Source organism: Scardinius erythrophthalmus (genome assembly GCF_964197995.2).
Source record: "Scardinius erythrophthalmus genome assembly, chromosome: 3".
In the NCBI taxonomy this organism is placed as follows: Eukaryota; Metazoa; Chordata; class Actinopteri; order Cypriniformes; family Leuciscidae; genus Scardinius; species Scardinius erythrophthalmus.
The window spans coordinates 44,882,079-44,905,086 of NC_138223.1; the positions used below are offsets into that span (position 1 = coordinate 44,882,079).

The 23,008-nt window shown below is 35.8% G+C and overlaps 1 protein-coding gene across 1 annotated transcript; it reads left to right on the forward strand.

Annotated features, from left to right (window-relative positions):
* Positions 1-206: 206 nt before the first annotated feature.
* On the forward strand, positions 207-21,960 carry LOC308687910 (B-cell receptor CD22-like; the record flags this gene model as incomplete). The annotated part of the gene is made up of 11 exons (XM_081360734.1): positions 207-258; positions 1,606-1,662; positions 10,547-10,891; positions 11,124-11,375; positions 15,266-15,610; positions 16,036-16,281; positions 20,346-20,609; positions 20,688-20,790; positions 20,939-20,987; positions 21,170-21,247; positions 21,333-21,960. The coding sequence occupies 11 exons, from the start codon at positions 207-209 to the stop codon at positions 21,435-21,437; spliced, it is 1,896 nt and encodes a 631-aa protein (XP_081216860.1). The 3' UTR covers positions 21,438-21,960.
* Between the last annotated feature and the right edge of the window lie 1,048 nt (positions 21,961-23,008).

A 23,008-nucleotide genomic window follows, 5' to 3' on the forward strand; every position in this document is an offset into this window, starting at 1 on the left:
TAGTATTTAGGTGTACTATCATGAATGATCAGACTGAGCTTTGCATACCGTGCTTTTATTACTCTGCAACCATATACACCATTAGCACAAATCTTCACTGCTGTTCTCAAACACTCTCATACATGCAAGATCAAGATGTGTACTCAGTAATTGTTGGAGTCATTATATTGAGTTGTTTTATGTTTGTTTGTGACACTAGAGGGCGTATGACTATTTGTAGTGCATTTAAGCCAAGTGATGATGAGTTACAGGCGCAATGTAAGGTCAGACAAACTTTGACCGTGCCGTGTTGAGTGTGCTGTGCAGGACTGTGCTCGTGCCCATTACAGTTTGTTTTGAATGAAATATTTAGTTTATTAGTAGAAAGTTAAGTTTGGAGTATTTAGGGGCCAAGCCTCTATTGTATCTGTTAGTTTTCTTATTATTATGTTTCCCGAATGGGAGTCAATGGCAGCCCTATCAACAGAACATAGGAAAATGATGAAATTAGGCACACTTGTAGTGGTGGTAATGAATAGTAATTGTACCAATTTTGGAGTCTCTAAGACCAACTCTATAGCGCCACCACCAGTTCAAAAATTCAACATTGAAATAGTTTTACTTTTGAACCCTTTGATTTAGAAAAATGAAACTTAGTTGATTCCTCTCATCACGGTGATCAGAATCAATTAAGACATTACATTAAGACCGTTACAGTAGTGGGCATTTAGAAAAGTACAGTATTCAGTTTTTTTGCTGCTTTATTTTTCTTTTTGTTTTATTCATTGTTTGCAATGCCAATGGACAATAAAAGGATTGGCATATCCGACTTTATCTCGAAGGTATAGACAATGTGTTTATTTTATTGAAGACAGAGGCTCGTGTCAAAACCAGACTTCTGAAAACTGATAATGATAATGTCCGTCGTCAATAGCAACACTGTAATAGTAGACTTATGATAATATTGTTGAAGTGATTGTCTTGTTGCTAGAATGATTGCTTTCTTAATTGTAATGGGTTATAAGATAATAATCAGGTATGATTTTAAACGGTTTCTTCTCAAATCAATATTTCATGTCTCCGTCATTATTAATGTGGTGAAAAGCTGTGAAAAAAGTGATATGACTGATATGATACATTATCTTTAAATGTCCACCTAAATGTTGGAAGTTGTTTGTTGGTCTCGGCTCAAAGCTGATAATAGGAGCTTTTTTATATTAAAGTTTTGCGTTTAATGAGCTTAACATTTTGTTGACTAATTATATATTTATGTTGGAAGTATTAGTGTAATAATCAGGATAATGTACATCAAGCCGGTTGTTATCGCAGAATAAACTCTGACTGGTTCACAAATCCTGATCACCCTGTTGGGGTTTATTTTAAAACAACAACCGGCTGGATGTACATTATTTTTACATTATGTTGCTGCCAGAAGAGATTAAAATAACATTAAAATAAATGTGTTGATTTAATGCTAGATTCCCTGTTCATTAGGACCAGTTGTTGACAGAATTTTTATTTTTAGGTGAGTTGTTGTTGATGTTGTTGCTGTTGTTGTTGTTGTTGTTGTTGTTGTTGTTGTTGCTGATGATGATGTTGTTGTTGTTGTTGTTGTTGTTGTGTCAGACCTGCAGGTGGAGACACAGCAGAGAGTGAAAGAGGGAGATTCAGTCACTCTGACATGTAAAAGCAGCTGCTCTGCCTGAACAAACAACATTCATCTGGTACAGAGACACACAGAGAATAACTGAAGGAATTGTGAAAGTGAATCAGCTTCATCTGTGGTCAGTCAGATATTCTGATAGAGGAAACTATCGATGTGCTGTAAGAGGAAATGAAGATCTGATCTATCCTGCTGTTCATCTCACAGTTAAATGTGAGTACAAACTGATTCATTAACAGTAAAGAAATATTTCACACTTTTTTGGGGGATGGTTAGATTAAAAGATTAAAAAACATTTAATATATTAATATTCATATCAATTTAGAATATAGACAAACCTTATATTAGTGTAATTGTCTAAATTGGCAATATGTTTAATCTGCCCTATATTAAATCATTCCCTTTTTCTTCTATTTAAAAAAATAACAGAACATGAATCTATCGATTTGCCACTTCTATAATTCAAAGTGACATGAAAAACCACTAAACCCTTTACTCTAAGCTATAAATGTCACAATTAGCTGCTGGGTCATTATTTAGTACAACAAAATAACTAAATGTAGTTTCTCTGATAAGCAGTTTAAGTGCATTGTGTTTGCCACTGCACTGTAAAAAATATATTTTAATGCTTTATCACAATTTTTCACAAATCTTTTGTCAATTCAGCTTCAATTCACAAACGTTGTTCAGATAACATTAGTGATTCAACGGATCACAAAACTCACGGTTCGGATCATATTGTGGTTTTTGAGTCACGGATCGGATCATTTAAAATATCAAATATAAAGAAAATATAACCTAACAATGTAAGGTCAAACTGTATTAATAATAAATAAATACAGTAAATAAATGTAAGGTCAAACTGTATTATTCAGGTAGAGAAATGTAATAATTAAATGTAAAATAAATTTAAGTTCACTGTATAAATTTAATTAATCTTTGTTAAAGCTGTGTTTTGTAGTTTGATTAACATTAATGACATATAAGGTATTTATAGACTGCTGTCACTTTAAGACCGAATACACGGGTCCAATAATGATACATCCTTCTCTTGTTCTTATTCTCTTGAGACATAACTGACTGTTTACGAGAATACTTGCTGAGACCGGTATTTTGACATCATTTTGTGTGAACACGAAACAGGGCTGGACTGGGACAGAAAATCGGCCCTGGCATTTTGGCCCAGACTGGCCCACTACATATGATCATAAACACCACCCATCTTTGCACGCCCTTGAATATGTTTTTGTTCAACTCCTATTCATTAAAACCACTAATGCCATGTAATGAGTGAGTATAAACGAGTGAGAGTTAACAGATGAAATAAGTACAAAATTGTAATTTATTAATACAATTGAACTATACTCCACAGTGATGCATCCAAAAAACAATATATAAGCTGCATTGGCATAGCAATACCAGTGTTTCTCACAGGAATTTTGGTAAAACTGTGGTAGTGGACCTCAGTCTTTCTAGGGGGGTTTGGGGGCATGCCCCCCCTTAGAAAATTTTGTGCACTTTAATGTTAAATTCATCAATCTGGTGCAGTTTGAGGGTTCAAAATTAAAAGCTCCAACCCATATTCAGTGTGCAAATATAACAAAGAAAAATTCAAACCGCTTTTAGTAACAGTGTCTGTCTATAATACTACATAATAATAGTTATAATAATAATCTCATGACAGTAGCCTAATAGCCATATAGGCTATTGTAAAACAAATGCACTGAAAAATAAAGAAAACTTTATATTTAGTTTTGTTCTAATTTCTATAGGCTACTTGAAAGAGATAAGCACATGATCTTTTATTTTGATGGAAACTGCATCAAGCTTTTATTTTGGCGGAAAACATGGATAAAAACGCGTCTCATTAAACTTCTAGTCAATTTCTGTAATCGTCAAATATGCAGATGTGGAAATAATCTGTAACTGGGTTATGGGTTCCTACACTCATGACATAGCCTAAGTGTTTTGAAAGTAGTTCTGTTTACCGCGGACTCTACACTTTCTCATCTCTCTCTCCTGATCCTATTACACACTATTTCTCTGCACATTCCTTGCGTTTCTCTCAGACTATTTTTTTTTTGACAGATACACACTTGACACTGCACGCTCATTCAAAGCCCAAAGGGGGAGGTTTTTAAAGCTGTGATTGGGCCAGCCCAGTGTCAATCAAGAAAACAACCAATGGGCCGCTGATCTACGCGTTTCATGGGCCGGTCTGTCAGTGGAAAAAATAACGCTTACTTTTTTTAACCAATGCATTACAACGGCACAAACCCAGCGCCGCCTATTAAACAAAACAAAACGAATGGGCCGCCGATGTACGAGTTTTATGGGCCGTTAAAAAAAAAAAAAAGTATGAGATGTATCGGCCCAAAAAGCACGTCGGCCCACCGGTTTAAAATTCAATAGATTTTAAACCATTCAAGCGCTAGAAGAGGCAAAAGAGAATTTAATTTGCTATTCGCACACTGTTATCTGTGCGCACAGTCACACACACACACACACACACACACACACACACACACACACACAGGCGTTTCAGATAGCGCACAAACTCCGAACTGATTCCTCTTTCGCGTCAGTCCAGCCCTGACTGTACATTTAACGGTATTTTACAGTAAAATTACATTAAATGTACCATTAGATCTATCACAGTTATTTACCGTATATAGTAAGGTAACTTTCTGTTAACCAATAAACAGTTTTTTACTGTAGCATTTTTACACACTGTAAACCCAAATAAGTTACCAGAACTCAAAAAGTCTAAAAGTAAAAGTGTTCACATTGAGATTACATGAAAGTTTTATGTTAATTGTATGAATTGATGTACTTTGAATTTCAGAACTTAAAAAATTTGAGGCAATTGATTGTCTTAAATGTTTTGAGTTCTGCCAACTTATTCGGGTTTACAGTGTACTTCATAGATTTGAGTTATATTAATTGAATGGACTTAGTACTATTAACTTTTTTTACCAAGTTATCTTAACAATAAGTTATTGAGTTACTTGGACACAAATCAAATAATTTTTTTTTATGCTTAAATTGTTTGAGTTAATAAACTTAAATGATTTAAGGCAATCGGTTTCCTCAAATGGTTTGAGTTGAGCTAAATGAGCACTTTAATTTAACCGTCATCAAAAGGTACAAGTAGCAGTAATCCAACCTTTTAAGTTCTGGAAAAATTGTGACTTTTAAGTTAATCAACTTAAAAAATTTGAGGCAATCGATTGCCTCAATTTTTTTTAGTTCTGGTAACTTATTTGGGTTTACAGTGCAGTCTTTTACTGTTAAAATAACAATCATATTTTACAGTGTAATACATAAACGTGTGATTCTCCACAAACTCGCACGCTCAAATATATGTTCGCATGGCTCTACTCTGCTCAGATATTACGTGTTCGCTCGGTTATGAGTGTTAGACCACACTGTTAGACCTTACCGGGTTTTTTTACAGTAAAATACTGGCAACACTGTTGCCAGTAAAATACTGTTAATTGTACAGTTCTTTACTGTAGTCTAGTTTGTTTCTGTAAATATGCACTAAATCCTAATTCAAGTTAACTAATTACACTTGCAGAAACCGATTGCCTTAAATTGACCAACTGTCATTTAAATGTATTAACTAAAATTTATAATGCATTAATAATGTGAGCAAAGTATTACTGTGAACTTTTTTCATTTGAGACCACTAAAAAACTATTGTACATAAAAAGATTTTCACTGGATCAGCAACTACACAGTCACCGCCTGTTAAATAAAGCAACATACAGCATATCATCAATGTTTGTAGATCTTCTCCTGGACTGAAGCACAGGCTCTACTCTTCTGCACAATGGTGACCCAAAAAATAAGATTTTACAGTAAACTACTGGCAACAGTGTTGCCAGTATATACCTGTTTTATAACTTACAGTTTATTACTGTTAAAATACATTTTGTGGGTGTGTCTTTTTATCTTACACTGTTAACCCTTTCAACCCCACAGGGAAATCCACACTACAAAGAGTAAAAGTAACATTGAGACAGTGTTGCAGTGAGATAATTAAGGGAATATGTAAGTGATTGTTGAGCATTAGTGATGAACACCTGCTGTTAACAAGCATAAATAATCACTGAAGAAAAGAGAAACACAAGAACAGAAAATAGAGAAACACAATAACTACGACTGACTTCCAGCCATTACACATTATTACACTTATTATTAACCAGTATGACTTTATTTCTGCCATACAGAAGTTGTTATTGAAAATGTTTGAAGTTACCATTATAGAGATTAGTGCTTGCTTTAGTTGGGATGCTGATGCTAAAACATTAGTTTTTCTTTTGCTGCTTGAGCTGGGTTTTTGCAAGTCACACTTGTGCGCACACAGTTTATGAATTATTGTGGTTGTAATGCTTATGATGACATAATCATCATATTGCCTGTTCATTCACTAAGGAATTAATTCTTATTCATTCAGAGTTTAATCCTCAATCGAAAGTGTTGCATTAACACCACTGTGAAACTACAGCAATAAATTACTATGACTCTTTTTTTTAACACATCATGCATAAAACAAAAAAAAACCAGAGCTACACTATGTTTTAGAAACACAGAGATATCACAATTTAGCACATTAATCTCAACAATGGTGGCAATATTTCTTTCTTTTTTTTATTATGCATGCAGCAGTGCATGCTGGGAGTTTTATATTAGCCTGGAGCCCAGCATGCATTGCGACATGAAACTTTTCACCATTGTTGAGATTCATATGCTGATTGTTGATATCTGTGTGTGTCTGAACCAAGCAGAAGTAAAATTAAATTGAATGCGCTATATGATTGTTATTTTTCAGAAGACCTGATTACAGAAATATTGATTTCATTTTGTAGATACACAGATGTATGCTAAATATGACATACCCATAATTTCAATGAATATATACAGGGAAAATCAGAAAATCAGACTTGTCCAAGATGATTGTGACATCATCACTAAAGAATAAAAACACCTGATCATCTTCCTCTTGGCTTTTTCTTGCCATAACAAATTTGTTTTATAAACTCACTGTTACAGCAGCCAGAGAGAGATGAATTGTAAGAAGTCAAGGGACAAGAGACCAACTAAAGCAAATACTGATCTCCATCATGGTGACAACAAACTTTATTATTAACTGAATCTCTGTTAATTCTCAACAAGAACTTTTGTACATGTATGAAAGAAATAATCGTAAACTGGTTTGTAAACTGTTTTCACACTCAGTGTTACTGGAAGTCAGTTTTAGTTCTTCTGTTTCTCTTTTTTTCTGTTCTTGTTTCTCTGTCCTTCAGTGATTCTGCTTATCGGGTGTTCATCAGTTTCTCAATTCACTCACTTCTTTTCATTCACTCAGTCAAGTGGACTATATTAGTGAACTAATTTAGGGAATAGTGAATGAGGGTATAGGGTGTGATTGAGAAAACAGCCTCTGAGTGTCGATTTTGAGCGCCGTTAATTTACAGTATATTCCTGTAGGCTATTTTTGTTTTCTACGGTATATTACTGTTTTAATGGAAAATGGTATGATACTGTCTGAATTACGCCTTTTTTTACAGCAAGGGCTAACAGTGCAGCTGAAACATAAATCTGTGCCGATTGTCAATTATTTGAATGTGTTTTGTCGTTTAAATCATGTCAGCTGATCTATAACGCGTGATGGGGGCTGCCACCGCAGTTCAGAGAATCAGAGCTGTCGGATTTACATCACATAAATTCACCAATTTCTCCAGAAATACATAAAAGTAAGGGGCCGGTGAACTGGGAAAAGAACAGAGTAAACTTTATAGTTAACTACACAATGTGTATCTGATATAAAACACGTCGTCAAATTTTAATTGAAGAAAGAATTATTATTATCGCTTTCCATTAACATCAGTGTCTATTTAACAAAATGTATTTTTGGCTAGTAGCCTATTTAATGTCTGTCAGGCGTCACCAAACTCAGTCCTGGAGGGCCGCTGTCCTGCAGAGATTCGCTCCAACCCCAATTAAACACCTGACCCAGATAATCAGGGTCTCACAGCCATACTACAAACTTTCAAGCGGGTGTGTTGGAGCTGAACTCAGCAGGACAGCGGCCCTCCAGGACTGAGTTTGGTGACCCCTGCTCTACACTGTTAGACCTTACCGGGTTTTTTTACAGTAAAATACTGGCAACACTGTTGCCAGTAAAATACTGTTAATTGTACAGTTCTTTACTGTAATCTAGTTTGTTTCTGTAAAAATGCACTAAATTCTAATTACACTTGCAGAAACCGACTGCCTTAAATTGACCAACTGTCATTTAAATGTATTAACTAAAATTGATAATGCATTAATAATGTGAGCAAAGTATTACTGTGAACTTCTTTCATTTGAGACCACTAAAAAACTATTGAACATAAAGAGATTTCCACTGGACCAGCAACTACACAGCCACTGTCTGTTAAATAAAGCAACATGCAGCATATCATCAATGTTTGTAGATCTTCTCCTGGACTGAAGCACAGGCTCTACTCTTCTGCACAATGGTGACCCAAAAAATTAATTTTACAGTAAACTACTGGCAACAGTGTTGCCAGTATATACCTGTTTTATAACTTACAGTTTATTACTGTTAAAATACATTTTGTGGGTGTGACTTTTTATCTTACACTGTTAACCCTTTCAACCCCACAGGAAAATCCACACTACAAAGAGTAAAAGTAACATTGCGACAGTGTTTCAGTGAGATAATTAAGGGAATATGTAAGTGATTGTTGAGCATTAGTGATGAACACCTGCTGTTAGTACAGAAAATAGAGAAACACAAGAAATACAACTGACTTCCAGCCATTACACATTATTACACTTATTATTAACCAGTATGACTTTATTTCATACATCTACAAAAGTTGTTATTAAGATGTTTAATTGAAAATGTTTGGTTTGAAGTTACCATTATAGAGATCAGTGTTTGCTTTAGTTGGGTTGCTGATGCTAAAACATTAGTTTTTCTTTTGCTGCTTGAGCTGTGTTGTTGCAAGTCACACTTGTGTGCACACAGTTTATGAATGATTGCGGTTGTAATGCTTATGGTGACAAATTCATCATATTGCCGGTTCATTCACTAAGGAATTAATTCTTATTCAGAGTTTTATCCTCGATCAAACATGTTACATTAGCACTACTGTGAAACTACAGCAATAAATTACTATGACTCATTTTTTTTAACACATCATGCACAAACCAAAAAAAAAGCTACACTATTTTTTAGAAACACAGAGATATCACAATTTAGCACATTAATCTCAACAATGGTGGCAATTTTTTTTTATTTTTTTTTTATTCATGCAGCAGTGCATGCTGGGAGTTTTATATTATCCTGAAACCCAGCATGCATTGCGACATGAAACTTTTCACCATTGTTGAGATTCATGCGCTGATTGTTGATGTCTGTGTGTGTCTGAGTCAAGCAGGAGTAAAATAAAATTGAATGCACTATATGATTGTTATTTTTCAGAAGACATGATTACAGAAATTTTGATTTCATTTTGTAGATACACAGATTTATGCTAAATATGACATACCCATAATTTCAATGAATATATACAGGAAAAATCTGAAAATCAGATAATCCAAGATGACCGTGACATGATCACAAAAGCCAAAAACACCTGATCATCTTCCTCTTGACTCTTTCTTGCCATAACATGTGTTTTATAAACTCCCTGTTACAGCAGTCAGAGAGAGATGAATGGTAAGAAGTCAAGGGACAAGAGACCAGCTAAAGCAAATACTGATCTCCATCATGGTGACAACAAATTTTATTATTAACTAAATCTCTGTTAATTCTCAACAAGAACTTTTGTACATGTATGAAAGAAATAATCGTAAACTGGTTTGTAAACTGGTTTCACACTCAGTGTTGCTGGAAGTCAATTGTAGTTTTTGTGTTTCTCTTTTTTCTGTTCTTGTTTCTCTGTCCTTCAGTGATTCTGTTTATCAGGTGTTTATCAGTGTCTCAGTTCACTCACTTCTTTTCATTCACTCAGTCAAGGGGACTATATTAGTGAACTAATGTAGGGAATAGTGAATGAGGGTATAGGGTGTGATTGGGAAAACAGCCTCTGAGTGTCGATTTTGAGCACTGTTAATTCACAGTATATTCCTGTAGGCTATTTTTGTTTTCTACAGTATATTACTGTTTTAATGGAAAATGGTATGATACTGTCTGAATTACGCCTTTTTTTACAGCAAGGGCTAACAGTGTATGTTAATGTCTGAAACTTAAAATGAACTTTATGTGGTTGAAATCACTGAATAGTTGTGATATGAAAATACGTCCATCTCTGGCTCAGCGCCAGCCAAAGCGTGACAGCAGAGAAGTTCTGATCACACTGAAGTTGTCGTACGCTTCAAGGGGATCAAATCGATCTCCTTTCAGGGGGTGAAGAGTATCAGATCAGATCTGAGGGGCATTTCCCCCTTTTGCCCCCCGTGACTCCGGGCCTGGACTGCTGACACTCCCTATGAACAGAGTAACGTTACTCGTGATCGTGAATGCGAAAGCAACAAGCGTTCATTCAAAAACCATTTCAGTATTTAGCATATTGATAGTGGCTCCATGATGCCCGCAAATTATACACAATATAATTAACCAATATAATTACGAGAGAATGCAAAAGCATTGAAATATATTTTTTCCTCCCATCTCGTATATTTCTCCATCACCATGTCCCTTTAGGGACTCCGTAGAATGCGTAATTTCCTTTCTGAACATAGTATTCGGCTTCGGGCACATCCCTAATAAACACCAACTGAAATCTTTGATAGTGTGTTATGAAAAGTGCAGAAGAAAATGAAAGATTTCTGTGTTTGTTGCTGAAAGCCTCTTTAATTATTTTCCTCATTTCTGTGTTTCAGCGGTTTATGGTCTGTGGGATCAGGGAGTGAATTACAGCCCTTCATATGTTTGTGCATTAAAGGGGTCAACAGTGACAATATCCTGTACTTTAACATATCATCAAAGTTATACACTCATAAAAGGTTTCTGGACTAAACCTGTTGTAACTGATGGAGAATCACTGAATCTGTGTTCAGATCCACAGAAGAAAGGAAGAATTCAGTGTTTGAGTGAAAATAAAAACACTTACAACATCACTTTGACGGCTGTAACAGAAGCTGATAAACACATCTACTACTGCAGATTTACAGATTCATGGCAGAATAGATGGACAGTGATTCCTGGATCTTGGCTTGATGTCACAGGTAAAACTAGTGAACTCTCAGAAATAAAACACAGAAACATGTTATTAGCTTTTGAATAAACTATCATCTGTGCCACAGAAACATCATGTTTATTATAAAACTGCTTCAGTTTAGTGTTTTAATATTATTTTTGTAGTATAATCACCATGATATTGGGTTAGGGTTATGGGTTACAGTGAATATGTTGTTGATAATGTTGTTGTTGTTGTTGTTGTTGTTGTTGTTGTGTCAGACCTGCAGGTGGAGACACAGCAGAGTGTGAAAGAGGGAGATTCAGTCACTCTGACATGTAAAAGCAGCTGCTCTCTGCCTGAACAAACAACATTCATCTGGTACAGAAACACACAGATATTCACTGAAGGAACAGTGACAGTGAATCGGCTTCATCTGCAGCCAGTCAGTCGTTCTGATGCCGGAGACTACAGGTGTGCCGTTACAGGACATGAACATCTGATCTCTTCTGCTGGTTATCTCACAGTAGGATGTGAGTACAAATTGATTTATTATTATAAATGAAATATCTCACACTATTGGGATGTTTATATTTCGTTTGGAAGAGTTTATAAAGCTAGGCTCAAACTGAAATATCTAGTAGTGTGTTGTGAAAAGTGTAGAAGAAAAATATAGCAGCGATTATCGGAGTTCAAGCGTTTTAAAGCCTGTAAACATATGTAACCAGTCCCACGTGATGAGACGTTGACTCTGCGTTGTTTGTGCGTAGAACAAATAGACATCAAACTTCTATGACTGGTCTATAGTCCCCTTCAATGTTCGAAAGCCTAGGCATGGGGTCAGAAAAATGGCACAGCTTATAGATCAGCATATTGTGTCAGATATGCACTGTCTTTGCCACCACAGGAACAGGAACAGTACCATAATAAACTTGTTTTAGCTAATGGTGATTGTCTGCCTGATCCCGAGCTCCTATCAGAATGGGTAGACAACGTTAGCAAGTGGCCAGATATTCACTAGTACTGCTATCTGTTTAGATAGATACTGCTGTCTGCTGAGTCTGTATATGACACAGGTCACAATTAATGCCAGATATCAGACTTCACCTAACTATTAAATCAGTCTACAGTTTACAGAAAACATTTGTTTACTTACCATGGCTTAACTCTACAGTTGTTGTCACAATGTTGTCCCAGTCTGCCCATTTATAAAAAAAAAAAAAAAACTATGAACAGTTTTCTGTTAACTATTAACCTGCATAGCTTAATGTTATAGTGTACAGAAAACTGTTCATAGTTTTTTTTTTTTTTTTAAATAAACGGGCAGACTGGGACAATGCTACGCTCAAAGAGGCTCGTGCTTGTAGTGCTCACTTCATATCAGGTAAAGTCATCCTTTATCATCCCTTTCTGTTAGATTAAACTCAAAAGCCTGGATTGCATGGACAGTTTTCTGTACACTAGCCTATAGCGTTAAGCTATGCAGGTTTATAGTTTTGTAAATGTCATGGACCTGTGTCATGCTACAGATGTAGCCAGCTGCTAGTAGTTAGCCGCAGGCTAGCGGCTTTGTGCCAACAACGGTAGAGTTAAGCCATGCTAAGTAAACAAATGTTTTCTGTAAACTGTAGACTGATTTAATAGTTAGGTGAAGTTTGATATCTGGCATTAATTGTGACCTGTGTCATATACAGACTCAGCAGAGAGCAGTAAGTTATATTTCTGAACAGAAGTCGTCTATTTTTTTTAAACGGATGAGATCCTGCAGGAATCCTGAAAAACTTGACTCCAACTTGTGCGATTCTCACAGTCCACGACGCAACAAGTAGGCATTCTTTTCTTGACGAAATCCTTTTTTTTAACACACAATTCAGTGGGATTGAATGAATTTTCTGACCCCGACCTGTGACGTCAGCCGTGAAGGGCTCTAAACCCTTTTTGTGCCGACGTCACGATTACGTCATGGCGTTTACTGGAGGCAAAACAAAGGGAAAACTGGAGGCGTCAATACACACCAGCACAGAGTGCAGGCTCCAATTAGAAATGTGATCGCATAATGTTTTCTAAACTATTGTGATTATTTGTGATCTGGCTCTGTCCAGTAAAATTAACTTTGCAAATAATAATCACGGTCCTGGACAGTGAGTGACCTTACACATTAAGATCAAATCGGATTTTCTCCAGTCATTGTTAAAAAACAAGCTAACAAAACTTGCAAACTAACCTCAGTGAAGGACGTTAGTGTTGGAAAACAACAGCACATAAGCCACTTGAGCACACATTCAACTTCAACAAAAATGGCACGTCGGTGTAATCCCACATTGCAAATCACGATAAAACACCCAAATAAGTTTTATTTTTTTACATATAAACAAACTAATACGCAGAGATGGGCATAAATACATGGAAATGTATTTAAAATACAAATACAAAATACTGTGTGAAAAAATGTATTTAAATACAAATACAGTATTTTGTATTTTGAAAATACACAAAATAAATGTAAAATTGGCCATCCATTGCAGGTTTAGGCCACAGTGAATGAAGAAACTACATAGACCTACTGACTTTACATTCCTAACCTCATCTCTGCCCTCTCTGTCTTTTACTTCACAGTAACAATATCATGGTTTCATAATTCTCAATATCAGGTTTGATTCCACAGCATAAACTGAATTTCAAACTCTTTTTTTTTTTTTTTTTTTTTTTTTTTTTTTTACAGGAAGTCCAATGCTTTTTAAGTAATTTTATGTTTATTTTATGTAAAGTTGATTTGTTTCTATAAGTTATTAAAATTAGAAAGTGCATCTAAAATTTAAAATGATAATTAATTTAGATTCATTTGACACTATTTACCCCTTTTTTATTTTTATTTTTTATGTACAATAAAACTAAAAGCTTTTTGTGATTTTTGAAAAGATTTTTGTGGCCTATCATTCATCAGAGTTTGTTTTTCCACTCCAACGTTCCAGTAATTCCTGCCCACTAAAAGCTGCACGGATAAATTTGCTTATCCCACAAATAGGTCCATCTATGTAAATGATTTAAAAAAAGTTCCATCAATTCACACTTTATATCATCGCTATGATATGTAGTGTCATATCACCCAGCCCTAACATGCAGTAATGCTTTAAACACATTTTAAAGCTAGTTGATAAAAATCAACAACCGGTCAAGACTGATTGGCTTACGCTATTTTCCCACTTGTCTGTGCTCTTTTATTCTTTCATGTTAACTGAAGTGAATAATGCACTATTTTAACTTTAATCAACAAGTAGAATTGATCATGACATTCTCACCTTATAAAAAAACAAACAAAAAAAAAACGCTGATCTAGTGAATGTCTGAACTAGTTGATGCACAACATCAGTACCTTGATAAAGAGGTTGACTGGCAACAAGTATTTTATGTATTTTGAAAATACAAAAATACTCATCTTAAATGTATTTAAATACAAATTACATTAGATTTTTTCCAAAGGCTTTAAAATACAAAATAGTATTTTGTATTTCAAATACGTATTTTAAATACATGTATCTGAAATACTGCCCATCCCTGCTAATACTTCGAAATATTATTACCTTTGGCTCTATGACTATGAGCCACGAGACATCCTCATCTCAGCTTATCTTAGCGTGAACTGAGAAAGCTCAAAGTTAAGTGTCTCTTAAAGGGGCGGTACATTTCATTACCAAATCGTATATATACTCAAACTAATTAAATCAAAAGAAAATATAATGAAATCAAACAATATAATTATTCAAAATAAAAGAATCAGAGTTCAAACAATGAGAAAAGCGGAGATTTTGAGTGAAAATAATAATGCTAATTTTACATTTGTTACACATGTAAAAAATTATAATGTTTTATTTAGCAAGCATTAAATTACTTAGAACATAGATGGAAAATACAATTTACAGTGAATACAGGCAGTTTACTAAGGAAATACATGTTTTTTTTAAAAGCCTTTTAAAGCAGTTAAAGCACCACTTATGTAATTGTGTAACTTATGTAACTGAATGGCCCGATGTGAATTAAAGTTTGCATGCTTCTTAAGAATCGTGTGCTGCAAGTGCTCACCTAATGATGCGAAGTTCTGAGTTTTCATTTAGGAACAATAGGCTTTTGGGTAGACTTGGCTACGCCTGTTTTCTAAAGGACCCAGCTGTATATCCGAAGTACTTTTCGTACTTTCTCCACTGTAGCGCCCCCGTCAGGCCGATCGGGGCAAGTCTTGGTGACGTTGTAGACGGGGAGGGTACTACCAGCCCTCAAAGTTTCAAGTCTCTACGACTTACGGTTTGGTCTGCCCGATCACTTTTAGGGGAAATGCTGATCCTTGGAAATTTACCACGTACTTGAACCCAGTGAAAGATTTCTGCGTTTGTTGCTGAAAGCCTCTTTAATTATTTCTGTGTTTCAGGGGTTGATGGTCTGCTGGATTGGGGAGTGAATTACAGCCCTTCATATGTTTGTGCATTAAAGGGATCAACAGTGAAAATATCCTGTACTTCAACATATCATCAGAGTTATGAGATCAAAACAGCTTTCTGGACCAAAACTGTTGAAGGTTATGGAGAATCACCTGATCTGTGTTCAGACCCAGAGAAGAGAGGAAGAGTTCAGTGTAACAGTGAAGATAAAGACACTTCCAGCATCACTTTGACGGCTGTAACAGAAGCTGATAAACACATCTACTACTGCAGTTTTACAGGTTATCAGAGTAAAAGATGGACGGGGGTTCCTGGATCTTGGCTTGATGTCACAGGTAAAACTAGTGAACTCTCAGAAATAAAACACAAAACCTTTTCTATTAATGATTATTAGATTAAACGGGAGGGAATGATGGATGGAGGTTGGACTCAAACTCAGGTCTCCATGACAACAGCAGCTGTTTATATATCAGAAGTGAATCACTATCATCTGTGCCACAGAAATATCCAGCAATATATTATGTAACTGCTGTCTGACCTGCTTCATTTTAGTGTTTTAACGTTATTATTTTAGTATCATCGCCATGATGCTGATGTTGTGATGACAGTGAATATGTTGTTGTTTTTGTTGTTGATGATGTTGTTGTTGTTGTTGTTGCTGATGTTGTTGTTGTTGATGATGATGATGTTGATGTTGATAATGTTGTTGTTGTTGTTGTTGTTGTTGTTGTTGTTGTTGTTGTTGTTGTTGTTGTGTCAGACCTGCAGGTGGAGACACAGCAGAGAGTGAAAGAGGGAGATTCAGTCACCCTGACATGTAAAAGCAGCTGCTCTCTGCCTGAACAAACAACATTCATCTGGTACAGAAACACACAGAGAATAACTGACCGAACAGTGAATCGGCTTCATCTGCAGTCAGTCAGTCGCTCTGATAGAGGAAACTACAGTTGTGCTGTTAAAGGACATCAACATCTGATCTCTCCTGCTGTTCATCTTAATGTTGAATGTGAGTACAAACTGATTCATTAATATTAGTGAAATATTCAACAGATTATTCAGAATTTAGTTCAGATTTGTTTGGTAATTTCAGGGCCAGACTGCATGACATTTTTGTTTATTAGACATTAACCCCTTTACAAGATCTCCGACGGCCCCAGATTATTGTTGTTCAACATTCACCTCACGTTAAAACATCACTCTTGATCTGGACAAACTGAGTATCATTAGAAAGATTAAAGACGCCAGCTTCGATATTTGACCACTGTTTATGATAAAACTAGGTTGTAATGACATTCATTTCTTAATTTAATTTATGTCAGGAGTGCAAAGTAATTGATCTGTAATTTTTGATATTTTGAACAGAATAAAAACACACACTCATATTCATCACGTCTGCTCTGGTTTATTGTGTTCACAGCTTCACTGAACAGCATCTGTTACGGCTCTTAGTCCAAAAGTGCGTATATTGGGAGAAATATTGATTTATTCTCACGTTTGCAAAATATTTCGTCATACAGAATACCATTTCTATTGATTTCCCACTGAATTATGTGATCTGAAGATCTGAAAGAGCGTTTAGAGCGAGCTCTGTCTCTCCTCTTTCTGCTGTGTGTCAGTTATGATCTCAGCGCTCTCTCATTCGCTGTACAGCTGTCAATCATCTTACGTGATCATATTCTCTGCTCTTCTGCATGACACTGTCCTGTACACTTCCTCGTTCTGCTCCGGGAAGAACAAACCCAAAGAAACATTTCTACACGTGAAACAAGAAGCTAATAAACACACGATTACGATACATGCATATAAAAGGCTAAAATAACATATTTCAACATCATTATTATTAAAATCCACATTAGATTGCGATCGAAAGTTAATACAAAAACTCAATGGTTGTTTAAAGTGAGTTTTGAGTTCAAGTGTAATATTAACCTTTTAAATTGTGTTATGAAGCTTGATGCTAATTGTAGCTCTAATGAACCTGTCACACCAGGAGCTTTTATTACATAATCTAATTTGTTAAATAATTCACATAAGGTCCCAAGATTATACTCATTTTTTGTTTTCTAGAAAGACTTTAAGAGTTAATTGGTGGATTAGTGGGATTGAAGTGGTGTAGATGCACTGTAAAACCTTGCTGTAAAAAAACGGCTAATTTCTGAAAGTGACGTACCATTGTCCATTAAAACATGAATCTGTGTTTAGTTACTTTTTTTTATGAATCTTTAGTTGATAAATCTGTAAATATAATATTGTTTTATTAATTTTTCACCAGTTCAGATGTAGATTTGCACCTTTTTCATTTTGATTTCTACTTAAAGATAAACTTCAGTAATATAATAAAGATAATTGAAGGTCATGGCATGAATAAAGTAATTATTTAAATGATTTATATATATTTCATGTTAATCCTCCAAAGAGCGTCTCAGCATCCATAACTGGATCTGGTGTAATAGTGGAGGGAGATTCAGTGAGTCTGAACTGCAGCAGCGACTCAAACCCTCCTGCAGAAATCAGCTGGATTAAAGGAGGAACGATTCTGCAATCTGGCGACACATACAGCATCAGCAGAAGTCAGCTTAAAGACTCACACAGGAGTTCGTAGGCCGCCCCACTTACAGTTACAAAGATCACAGCAGTTATACCCGTCACCAAGGTCTACACAGCAAAATCCCCAGTGTTAAATTAACACTCCTCAGTGTTTATATGTGTCCACACTACAGAGTGTTAAAAAAAAAAAAAAATTAACACTGAAGCAGTGTTGAAGTTAATGAGATAATTAAAGTTAACACTGAAGCAGTGTTGAAGTTAATGCAAAAATTAAGTGATTAATTAAGTGATGATTGGCCATTAGTGGTGACACCTGATGTTAATAAGCAGACTCACTGAAGGAAAGAGAAACAACAATAACAGAAAAAAGAGAAACACAAGAACTACTGACTTCGAGTCATTACACATTGTTGCACTTATTATTACCAGTTTGACTTTATTTCTGTCATACATCGACAAAAGTTCTTGAGATTCAACAGAAGTTTAGACGGTAATGTTTTATGGACGTTTTCTTTTCAAGTCACCATTTTGGTGGTCAGTGTTTGCTTTAGTTGGGCTCTTGAAACTTTTCATTTTTTAATATTAGTTTTTCTCTGGTTGCTACAACTCTGTGTTTATAAAGCACATTTGTTACTGCAAGAGAAAACATGACCTGTTCACAATATGTTTTGATGATAAAAACATTATCATGTAGTGTCCTGATTCACTGACGTCATTCAGAGTCTAAATTTTTAACTATATGCTTGATGTCTCGTTTTAGTATTGGTGATTGTAGCTCTGAGATTCTATAGTTTGAGATCCAATCATCCAACAGCAATATGAAAAATTTTGAAAATACTTTGAGCAAAGAAGTTTTTGTGACACACAGACATCAAGAATCAGCATATGAGTCTCAACAATGGTGACAATAAACAAACTAGTGACAAACAGATCAACTCTGAACATCACAAAACAAGCTACTAAAGTCAGAACAAAACAATAGCAAAATAAAAGCCAACAGAAAAAACAATGAAAATTACAGGACAATTCAGCTGCATAATTTATTCATGCTGCAATGCATGATGTCAGCCATTGATGCGTTCTGATTGGTGGCTCCCATCATGCATTGCAACATTAAGTATTTGTTTGATTGTCACCATTGTTGAGATTCATATGTAGATTCTTGATGTCTGTGTGTGATTTTAAATCCTTCAGATCTTTAAAACATTGCTGGAAGTAATTACTGTAGTGAAAAATTAATAAAACAATTAGATTATCAGTTTATGATGCTGGGTGACATCATTGAATCAGGCCACTAGTGATTTCATCATTGAAACATAACCAGGGCTGAATTTCCAAAAGCATCTTAAGCCTTACTTGATTGCAGACCAACTGCAACAAATGGTCTATACGATCAAATTAGGCTTGCAATGCTTTCAGGAAACACAGCCAAAGTCATAGTTTCTCTTGCCACAACACATATGCTCTATAAACACAGAGTTGGAGCAGCCAGAAAAATACTAATGTTAAAAAGCAAAGGGTCAAGAGCCCAACTAAAGCAAACACTGACCACCATAATGGTGACATGAAACGAAACATTCCATAAAACATTACCATCTAAACGTCTGTTAAATCTAAATAAGACCGTGTGTAGATGTATGACAGAAATAAAGTCAAACTGGTAAAATAATAAGTGCAATAATGGCTCGAAGTCAGTAGTTCTTGTGTTTCTCTTTTTTCTGTTCTTGTTTTCTCTTTCCTTCAGTGAGTCTGCTTATTATCATCAGGTGTCACCACTAATGGCCAATCATCACTTAATTAATTACTTGATTATCTCATTAACTTCAACACTGCTTCAGTGTTAACTTAATTAACTCATTAACTTCAACACTGCTTCAGTGTTAACTTAATTAACTCATTAACTTCAACACTGCTTCAGTGTTAATTTTTAACACCCTGTAGTGTGGACACATATAAACACTGAGGAGTGTTAATTTAACACTGGGGATTTTGCTGTGTAAGCTACGTCATTGCTTAAAGTTTGAATGATTCTGATTGGCTAAGAAATTGATAAACATAGTAATTTTCCACACATATACAGATAGACTGAAACATTTCTCCATAGATTATGCATCTGACACTCGGACCCTGAAGTTAGGCACGTCGTGATCTTCCTGGTCGCAGATTTGGGTTGCTGGGCGCCAGACTGTCCCGAACAACAACTCAGTCAATCTTGCCAGTGGTTCCTTAACCTGTAACCAAGAAGACTAACACACACACCGACACACAGCTTTTCCAAGGTTGGATTTGGCCAGGCTCTAACTATAAACAGGAGTCTCGTCTCAAAACATCAAGATAACAAGTCCTGAAGTTGAAGTTCTACACAATAGACAAACTTAGACGAAAGGACCAAAAAAAAAAGAAGAAAAACTTGGATGCGGACTTGATTTGTGGGAGGGTACAGACTGTGTTAGAGCATTAGAGCATGCGCCACACTTGTGAAATAAAATAATTATTTACATGTTTTATGTATATTTCATGTAGATCCTCCACAGAACGTCTCCGTGTCGGTCAGTCCGTCTGGTGTAATAGTGGAGGGAGATTCAGTGACTCTGAACTGCAGCAGTGACTCAAACCCTCCTGCTCTGAACTTCAGCTGGTTTAAGGAGAATGAACCCTCAGCTGTTGGATCTGGACAGAGTTTCAGCATCTCCAGCTTTAACTCCAGTTTCAGTGGACGCTTCTACTGTGAGGCTCAGAATAAACATGGATCTCAGAGATCAGCGTCTGTTTCACTCACTGTTAAAGGTATTTTCTATAATCAGACACTCTTTCAGTTTCATCTGTCTCACGTGTGAAATGATCTTCATGATCGTCTTGTTTCAGGGGTTCAGAGAGATGCTCTGCTCACAGTTTCTGGGATCGTGGCGGGATGTGGAGGATTGATCTTCTTCATCATCATCACCATCATCATCATTGTGTTCATAAAGTGAGTGAAGTTTATCTGCACACTAAATCTAAGACTTCACTAGATGTGAGATTGATTTTGGTCGATTTTTTTTAATTACCGTAAATTGACTATTTCAAGCCTTTTCTTTTTTAATATATATTTTTAATAGTTTTATCTCTGTTTTCAGGAGGAAGAAGAGGAGAGAAGGAGGAACTGAAGACAGGAATCAAAAGCAGGCGAGTCGGCACACACACACACACACACACACACACACACACACACACACACACACACACACACACACACACACACACACACCTCCATCTACAACTGCAATGCAGTGTGATTATTGTTGCATTGAACTATGAATACAACAGTGTATATGAAGCAATATAAGTGTATAAATCTTTCTCTATAGGCGGCTGACGCGAGTAATGATACATACACAGCTCTGGGTCCAGCGTCCAGAACATCTGACGTTTACAGCACAATCACAGTCAGTAAATGTCTTTTACACACTTTTACACTCAGATTCAGCAGATCCACACATAAACAGGCTGTTGTTGATCTGTCTCTCACAGTCTGTTCAGTCCAGAGCTCCTGATGACTCCTACACGGCTCTTGAGCTTCAGTCCAGATCTTCTGAATATGAGACTCTAGCAGTGACTTCAGCAGATCCACATTAAACTGTATTACTGCTAATATACCTCTGATGCTCCTCACAAACTGATAATCCATCATTATGAGCTCATAAACATCATTACTTTATCAATAACATTCTGATTTCTTAAACTGTGTATATTGTCATTGAGCTTATAAGAGTGTTGTTGTATTAGTCTTGCAAATCTATATTTTAGCCTGCATATTTATGTTTGTGCTGCATATGCAAATGCATTTTAGGAGAAAACTTTAGTAACTCAAATATTTCAAGTTACATCACAATAACATGTAGTCAATAGTTTAGTGTCAGCTTTACTGGAGTATTACACATTTTATTTATGTATGTTAATAATTGCCCTGTAAAGCAGTATTTTCATGTTAAACTCAGTAAAATCTGTACCTGATTGTATTAAAGTCTCTAGTTTCTCTGTCATGTCGGATTGCTCTGTTGACTGGATTTTGTTCTACTGTATCTTTAATAGAGGATCCTAATAATTTCTGTAGTGTTTAAAAGACCAGCATCTCAAATAAACATTTCTCTCGTTGCTGATGTGTATTTTATCATTATAACTTTCATGTGTGTGTCCAGACTGCCATCTAGAGGACATTAGTCACACTAATAAACATTGCCTATTGGTTTTATATATGTATACTATATATGTATATATTTTATATATGTATACTGTACAAATAATGAAAGGCCAGAAGTAAATAGGTGATGAATTAGAAAACTGAAATTGGACAAAATAAACAGTGAACCAGAATAGTCAATTCATTTTAATAGTTATAATTTTTAAAAATTATCATTGTGTACAGCGGTGCAACAATAACCAATCAAACAGGATTAATGAGACTGCAGGAGTCTAAACACCAATCAGATTAACGCCTGTGATGTGACGCCGTTGCTCCGCCCACAGCGCGGGAAAATTTGAGTCCTCATGACTTTCAGAGCAAGAGCAATTTCCAAACGGTGAGTGTGTTTCTCTGCTCTCAACTTTAAAACGTGTCGTGTCATCTTTGGACCCTGCACATTACTAACACATTTCTTACCTATGAAACTTATTTAAACATAACATGACAAAATATGTGAATTATATCTCGAACAAAACAAAACAGCTTGAGTTGCTCTGTTTGTTAGTTAACTCGAACTCTCTCGCCATCTGGCGAATTAAGAGCAGGGGTGTAATTTGTGGGGGGGTTGGGGGGGAGATAACCCCCCCAATATTTAAATCTATACATTACAACCCCCCCAATATTTATACCATGATCACATGAAAAATATGCAGACCCAAACTTCAACCCCCCCAATGTTCAAACCAAATCTACGCCCTTGATTAAGAGTATTCGCTGGGTCACATGACCATAAAAGATAAAATTACAGGCCCGTTGTGAAGGGATCCAGTTGTTCACTTTCGTTTGGAAAACCCCTGCAAATGTTTCCTTCCCGAAGTGCCATAGGTTCCTTGTATGATAGGCTGAGTCATTACATTGTTCACGTTTATTTGCTGGCTAGCAAGCTTACCGGTTCACATTAGCATACATCAACTTGACTTTATTAGCATCAAATCGATGGCAATGAAGCAAAAGTAAAAAACAA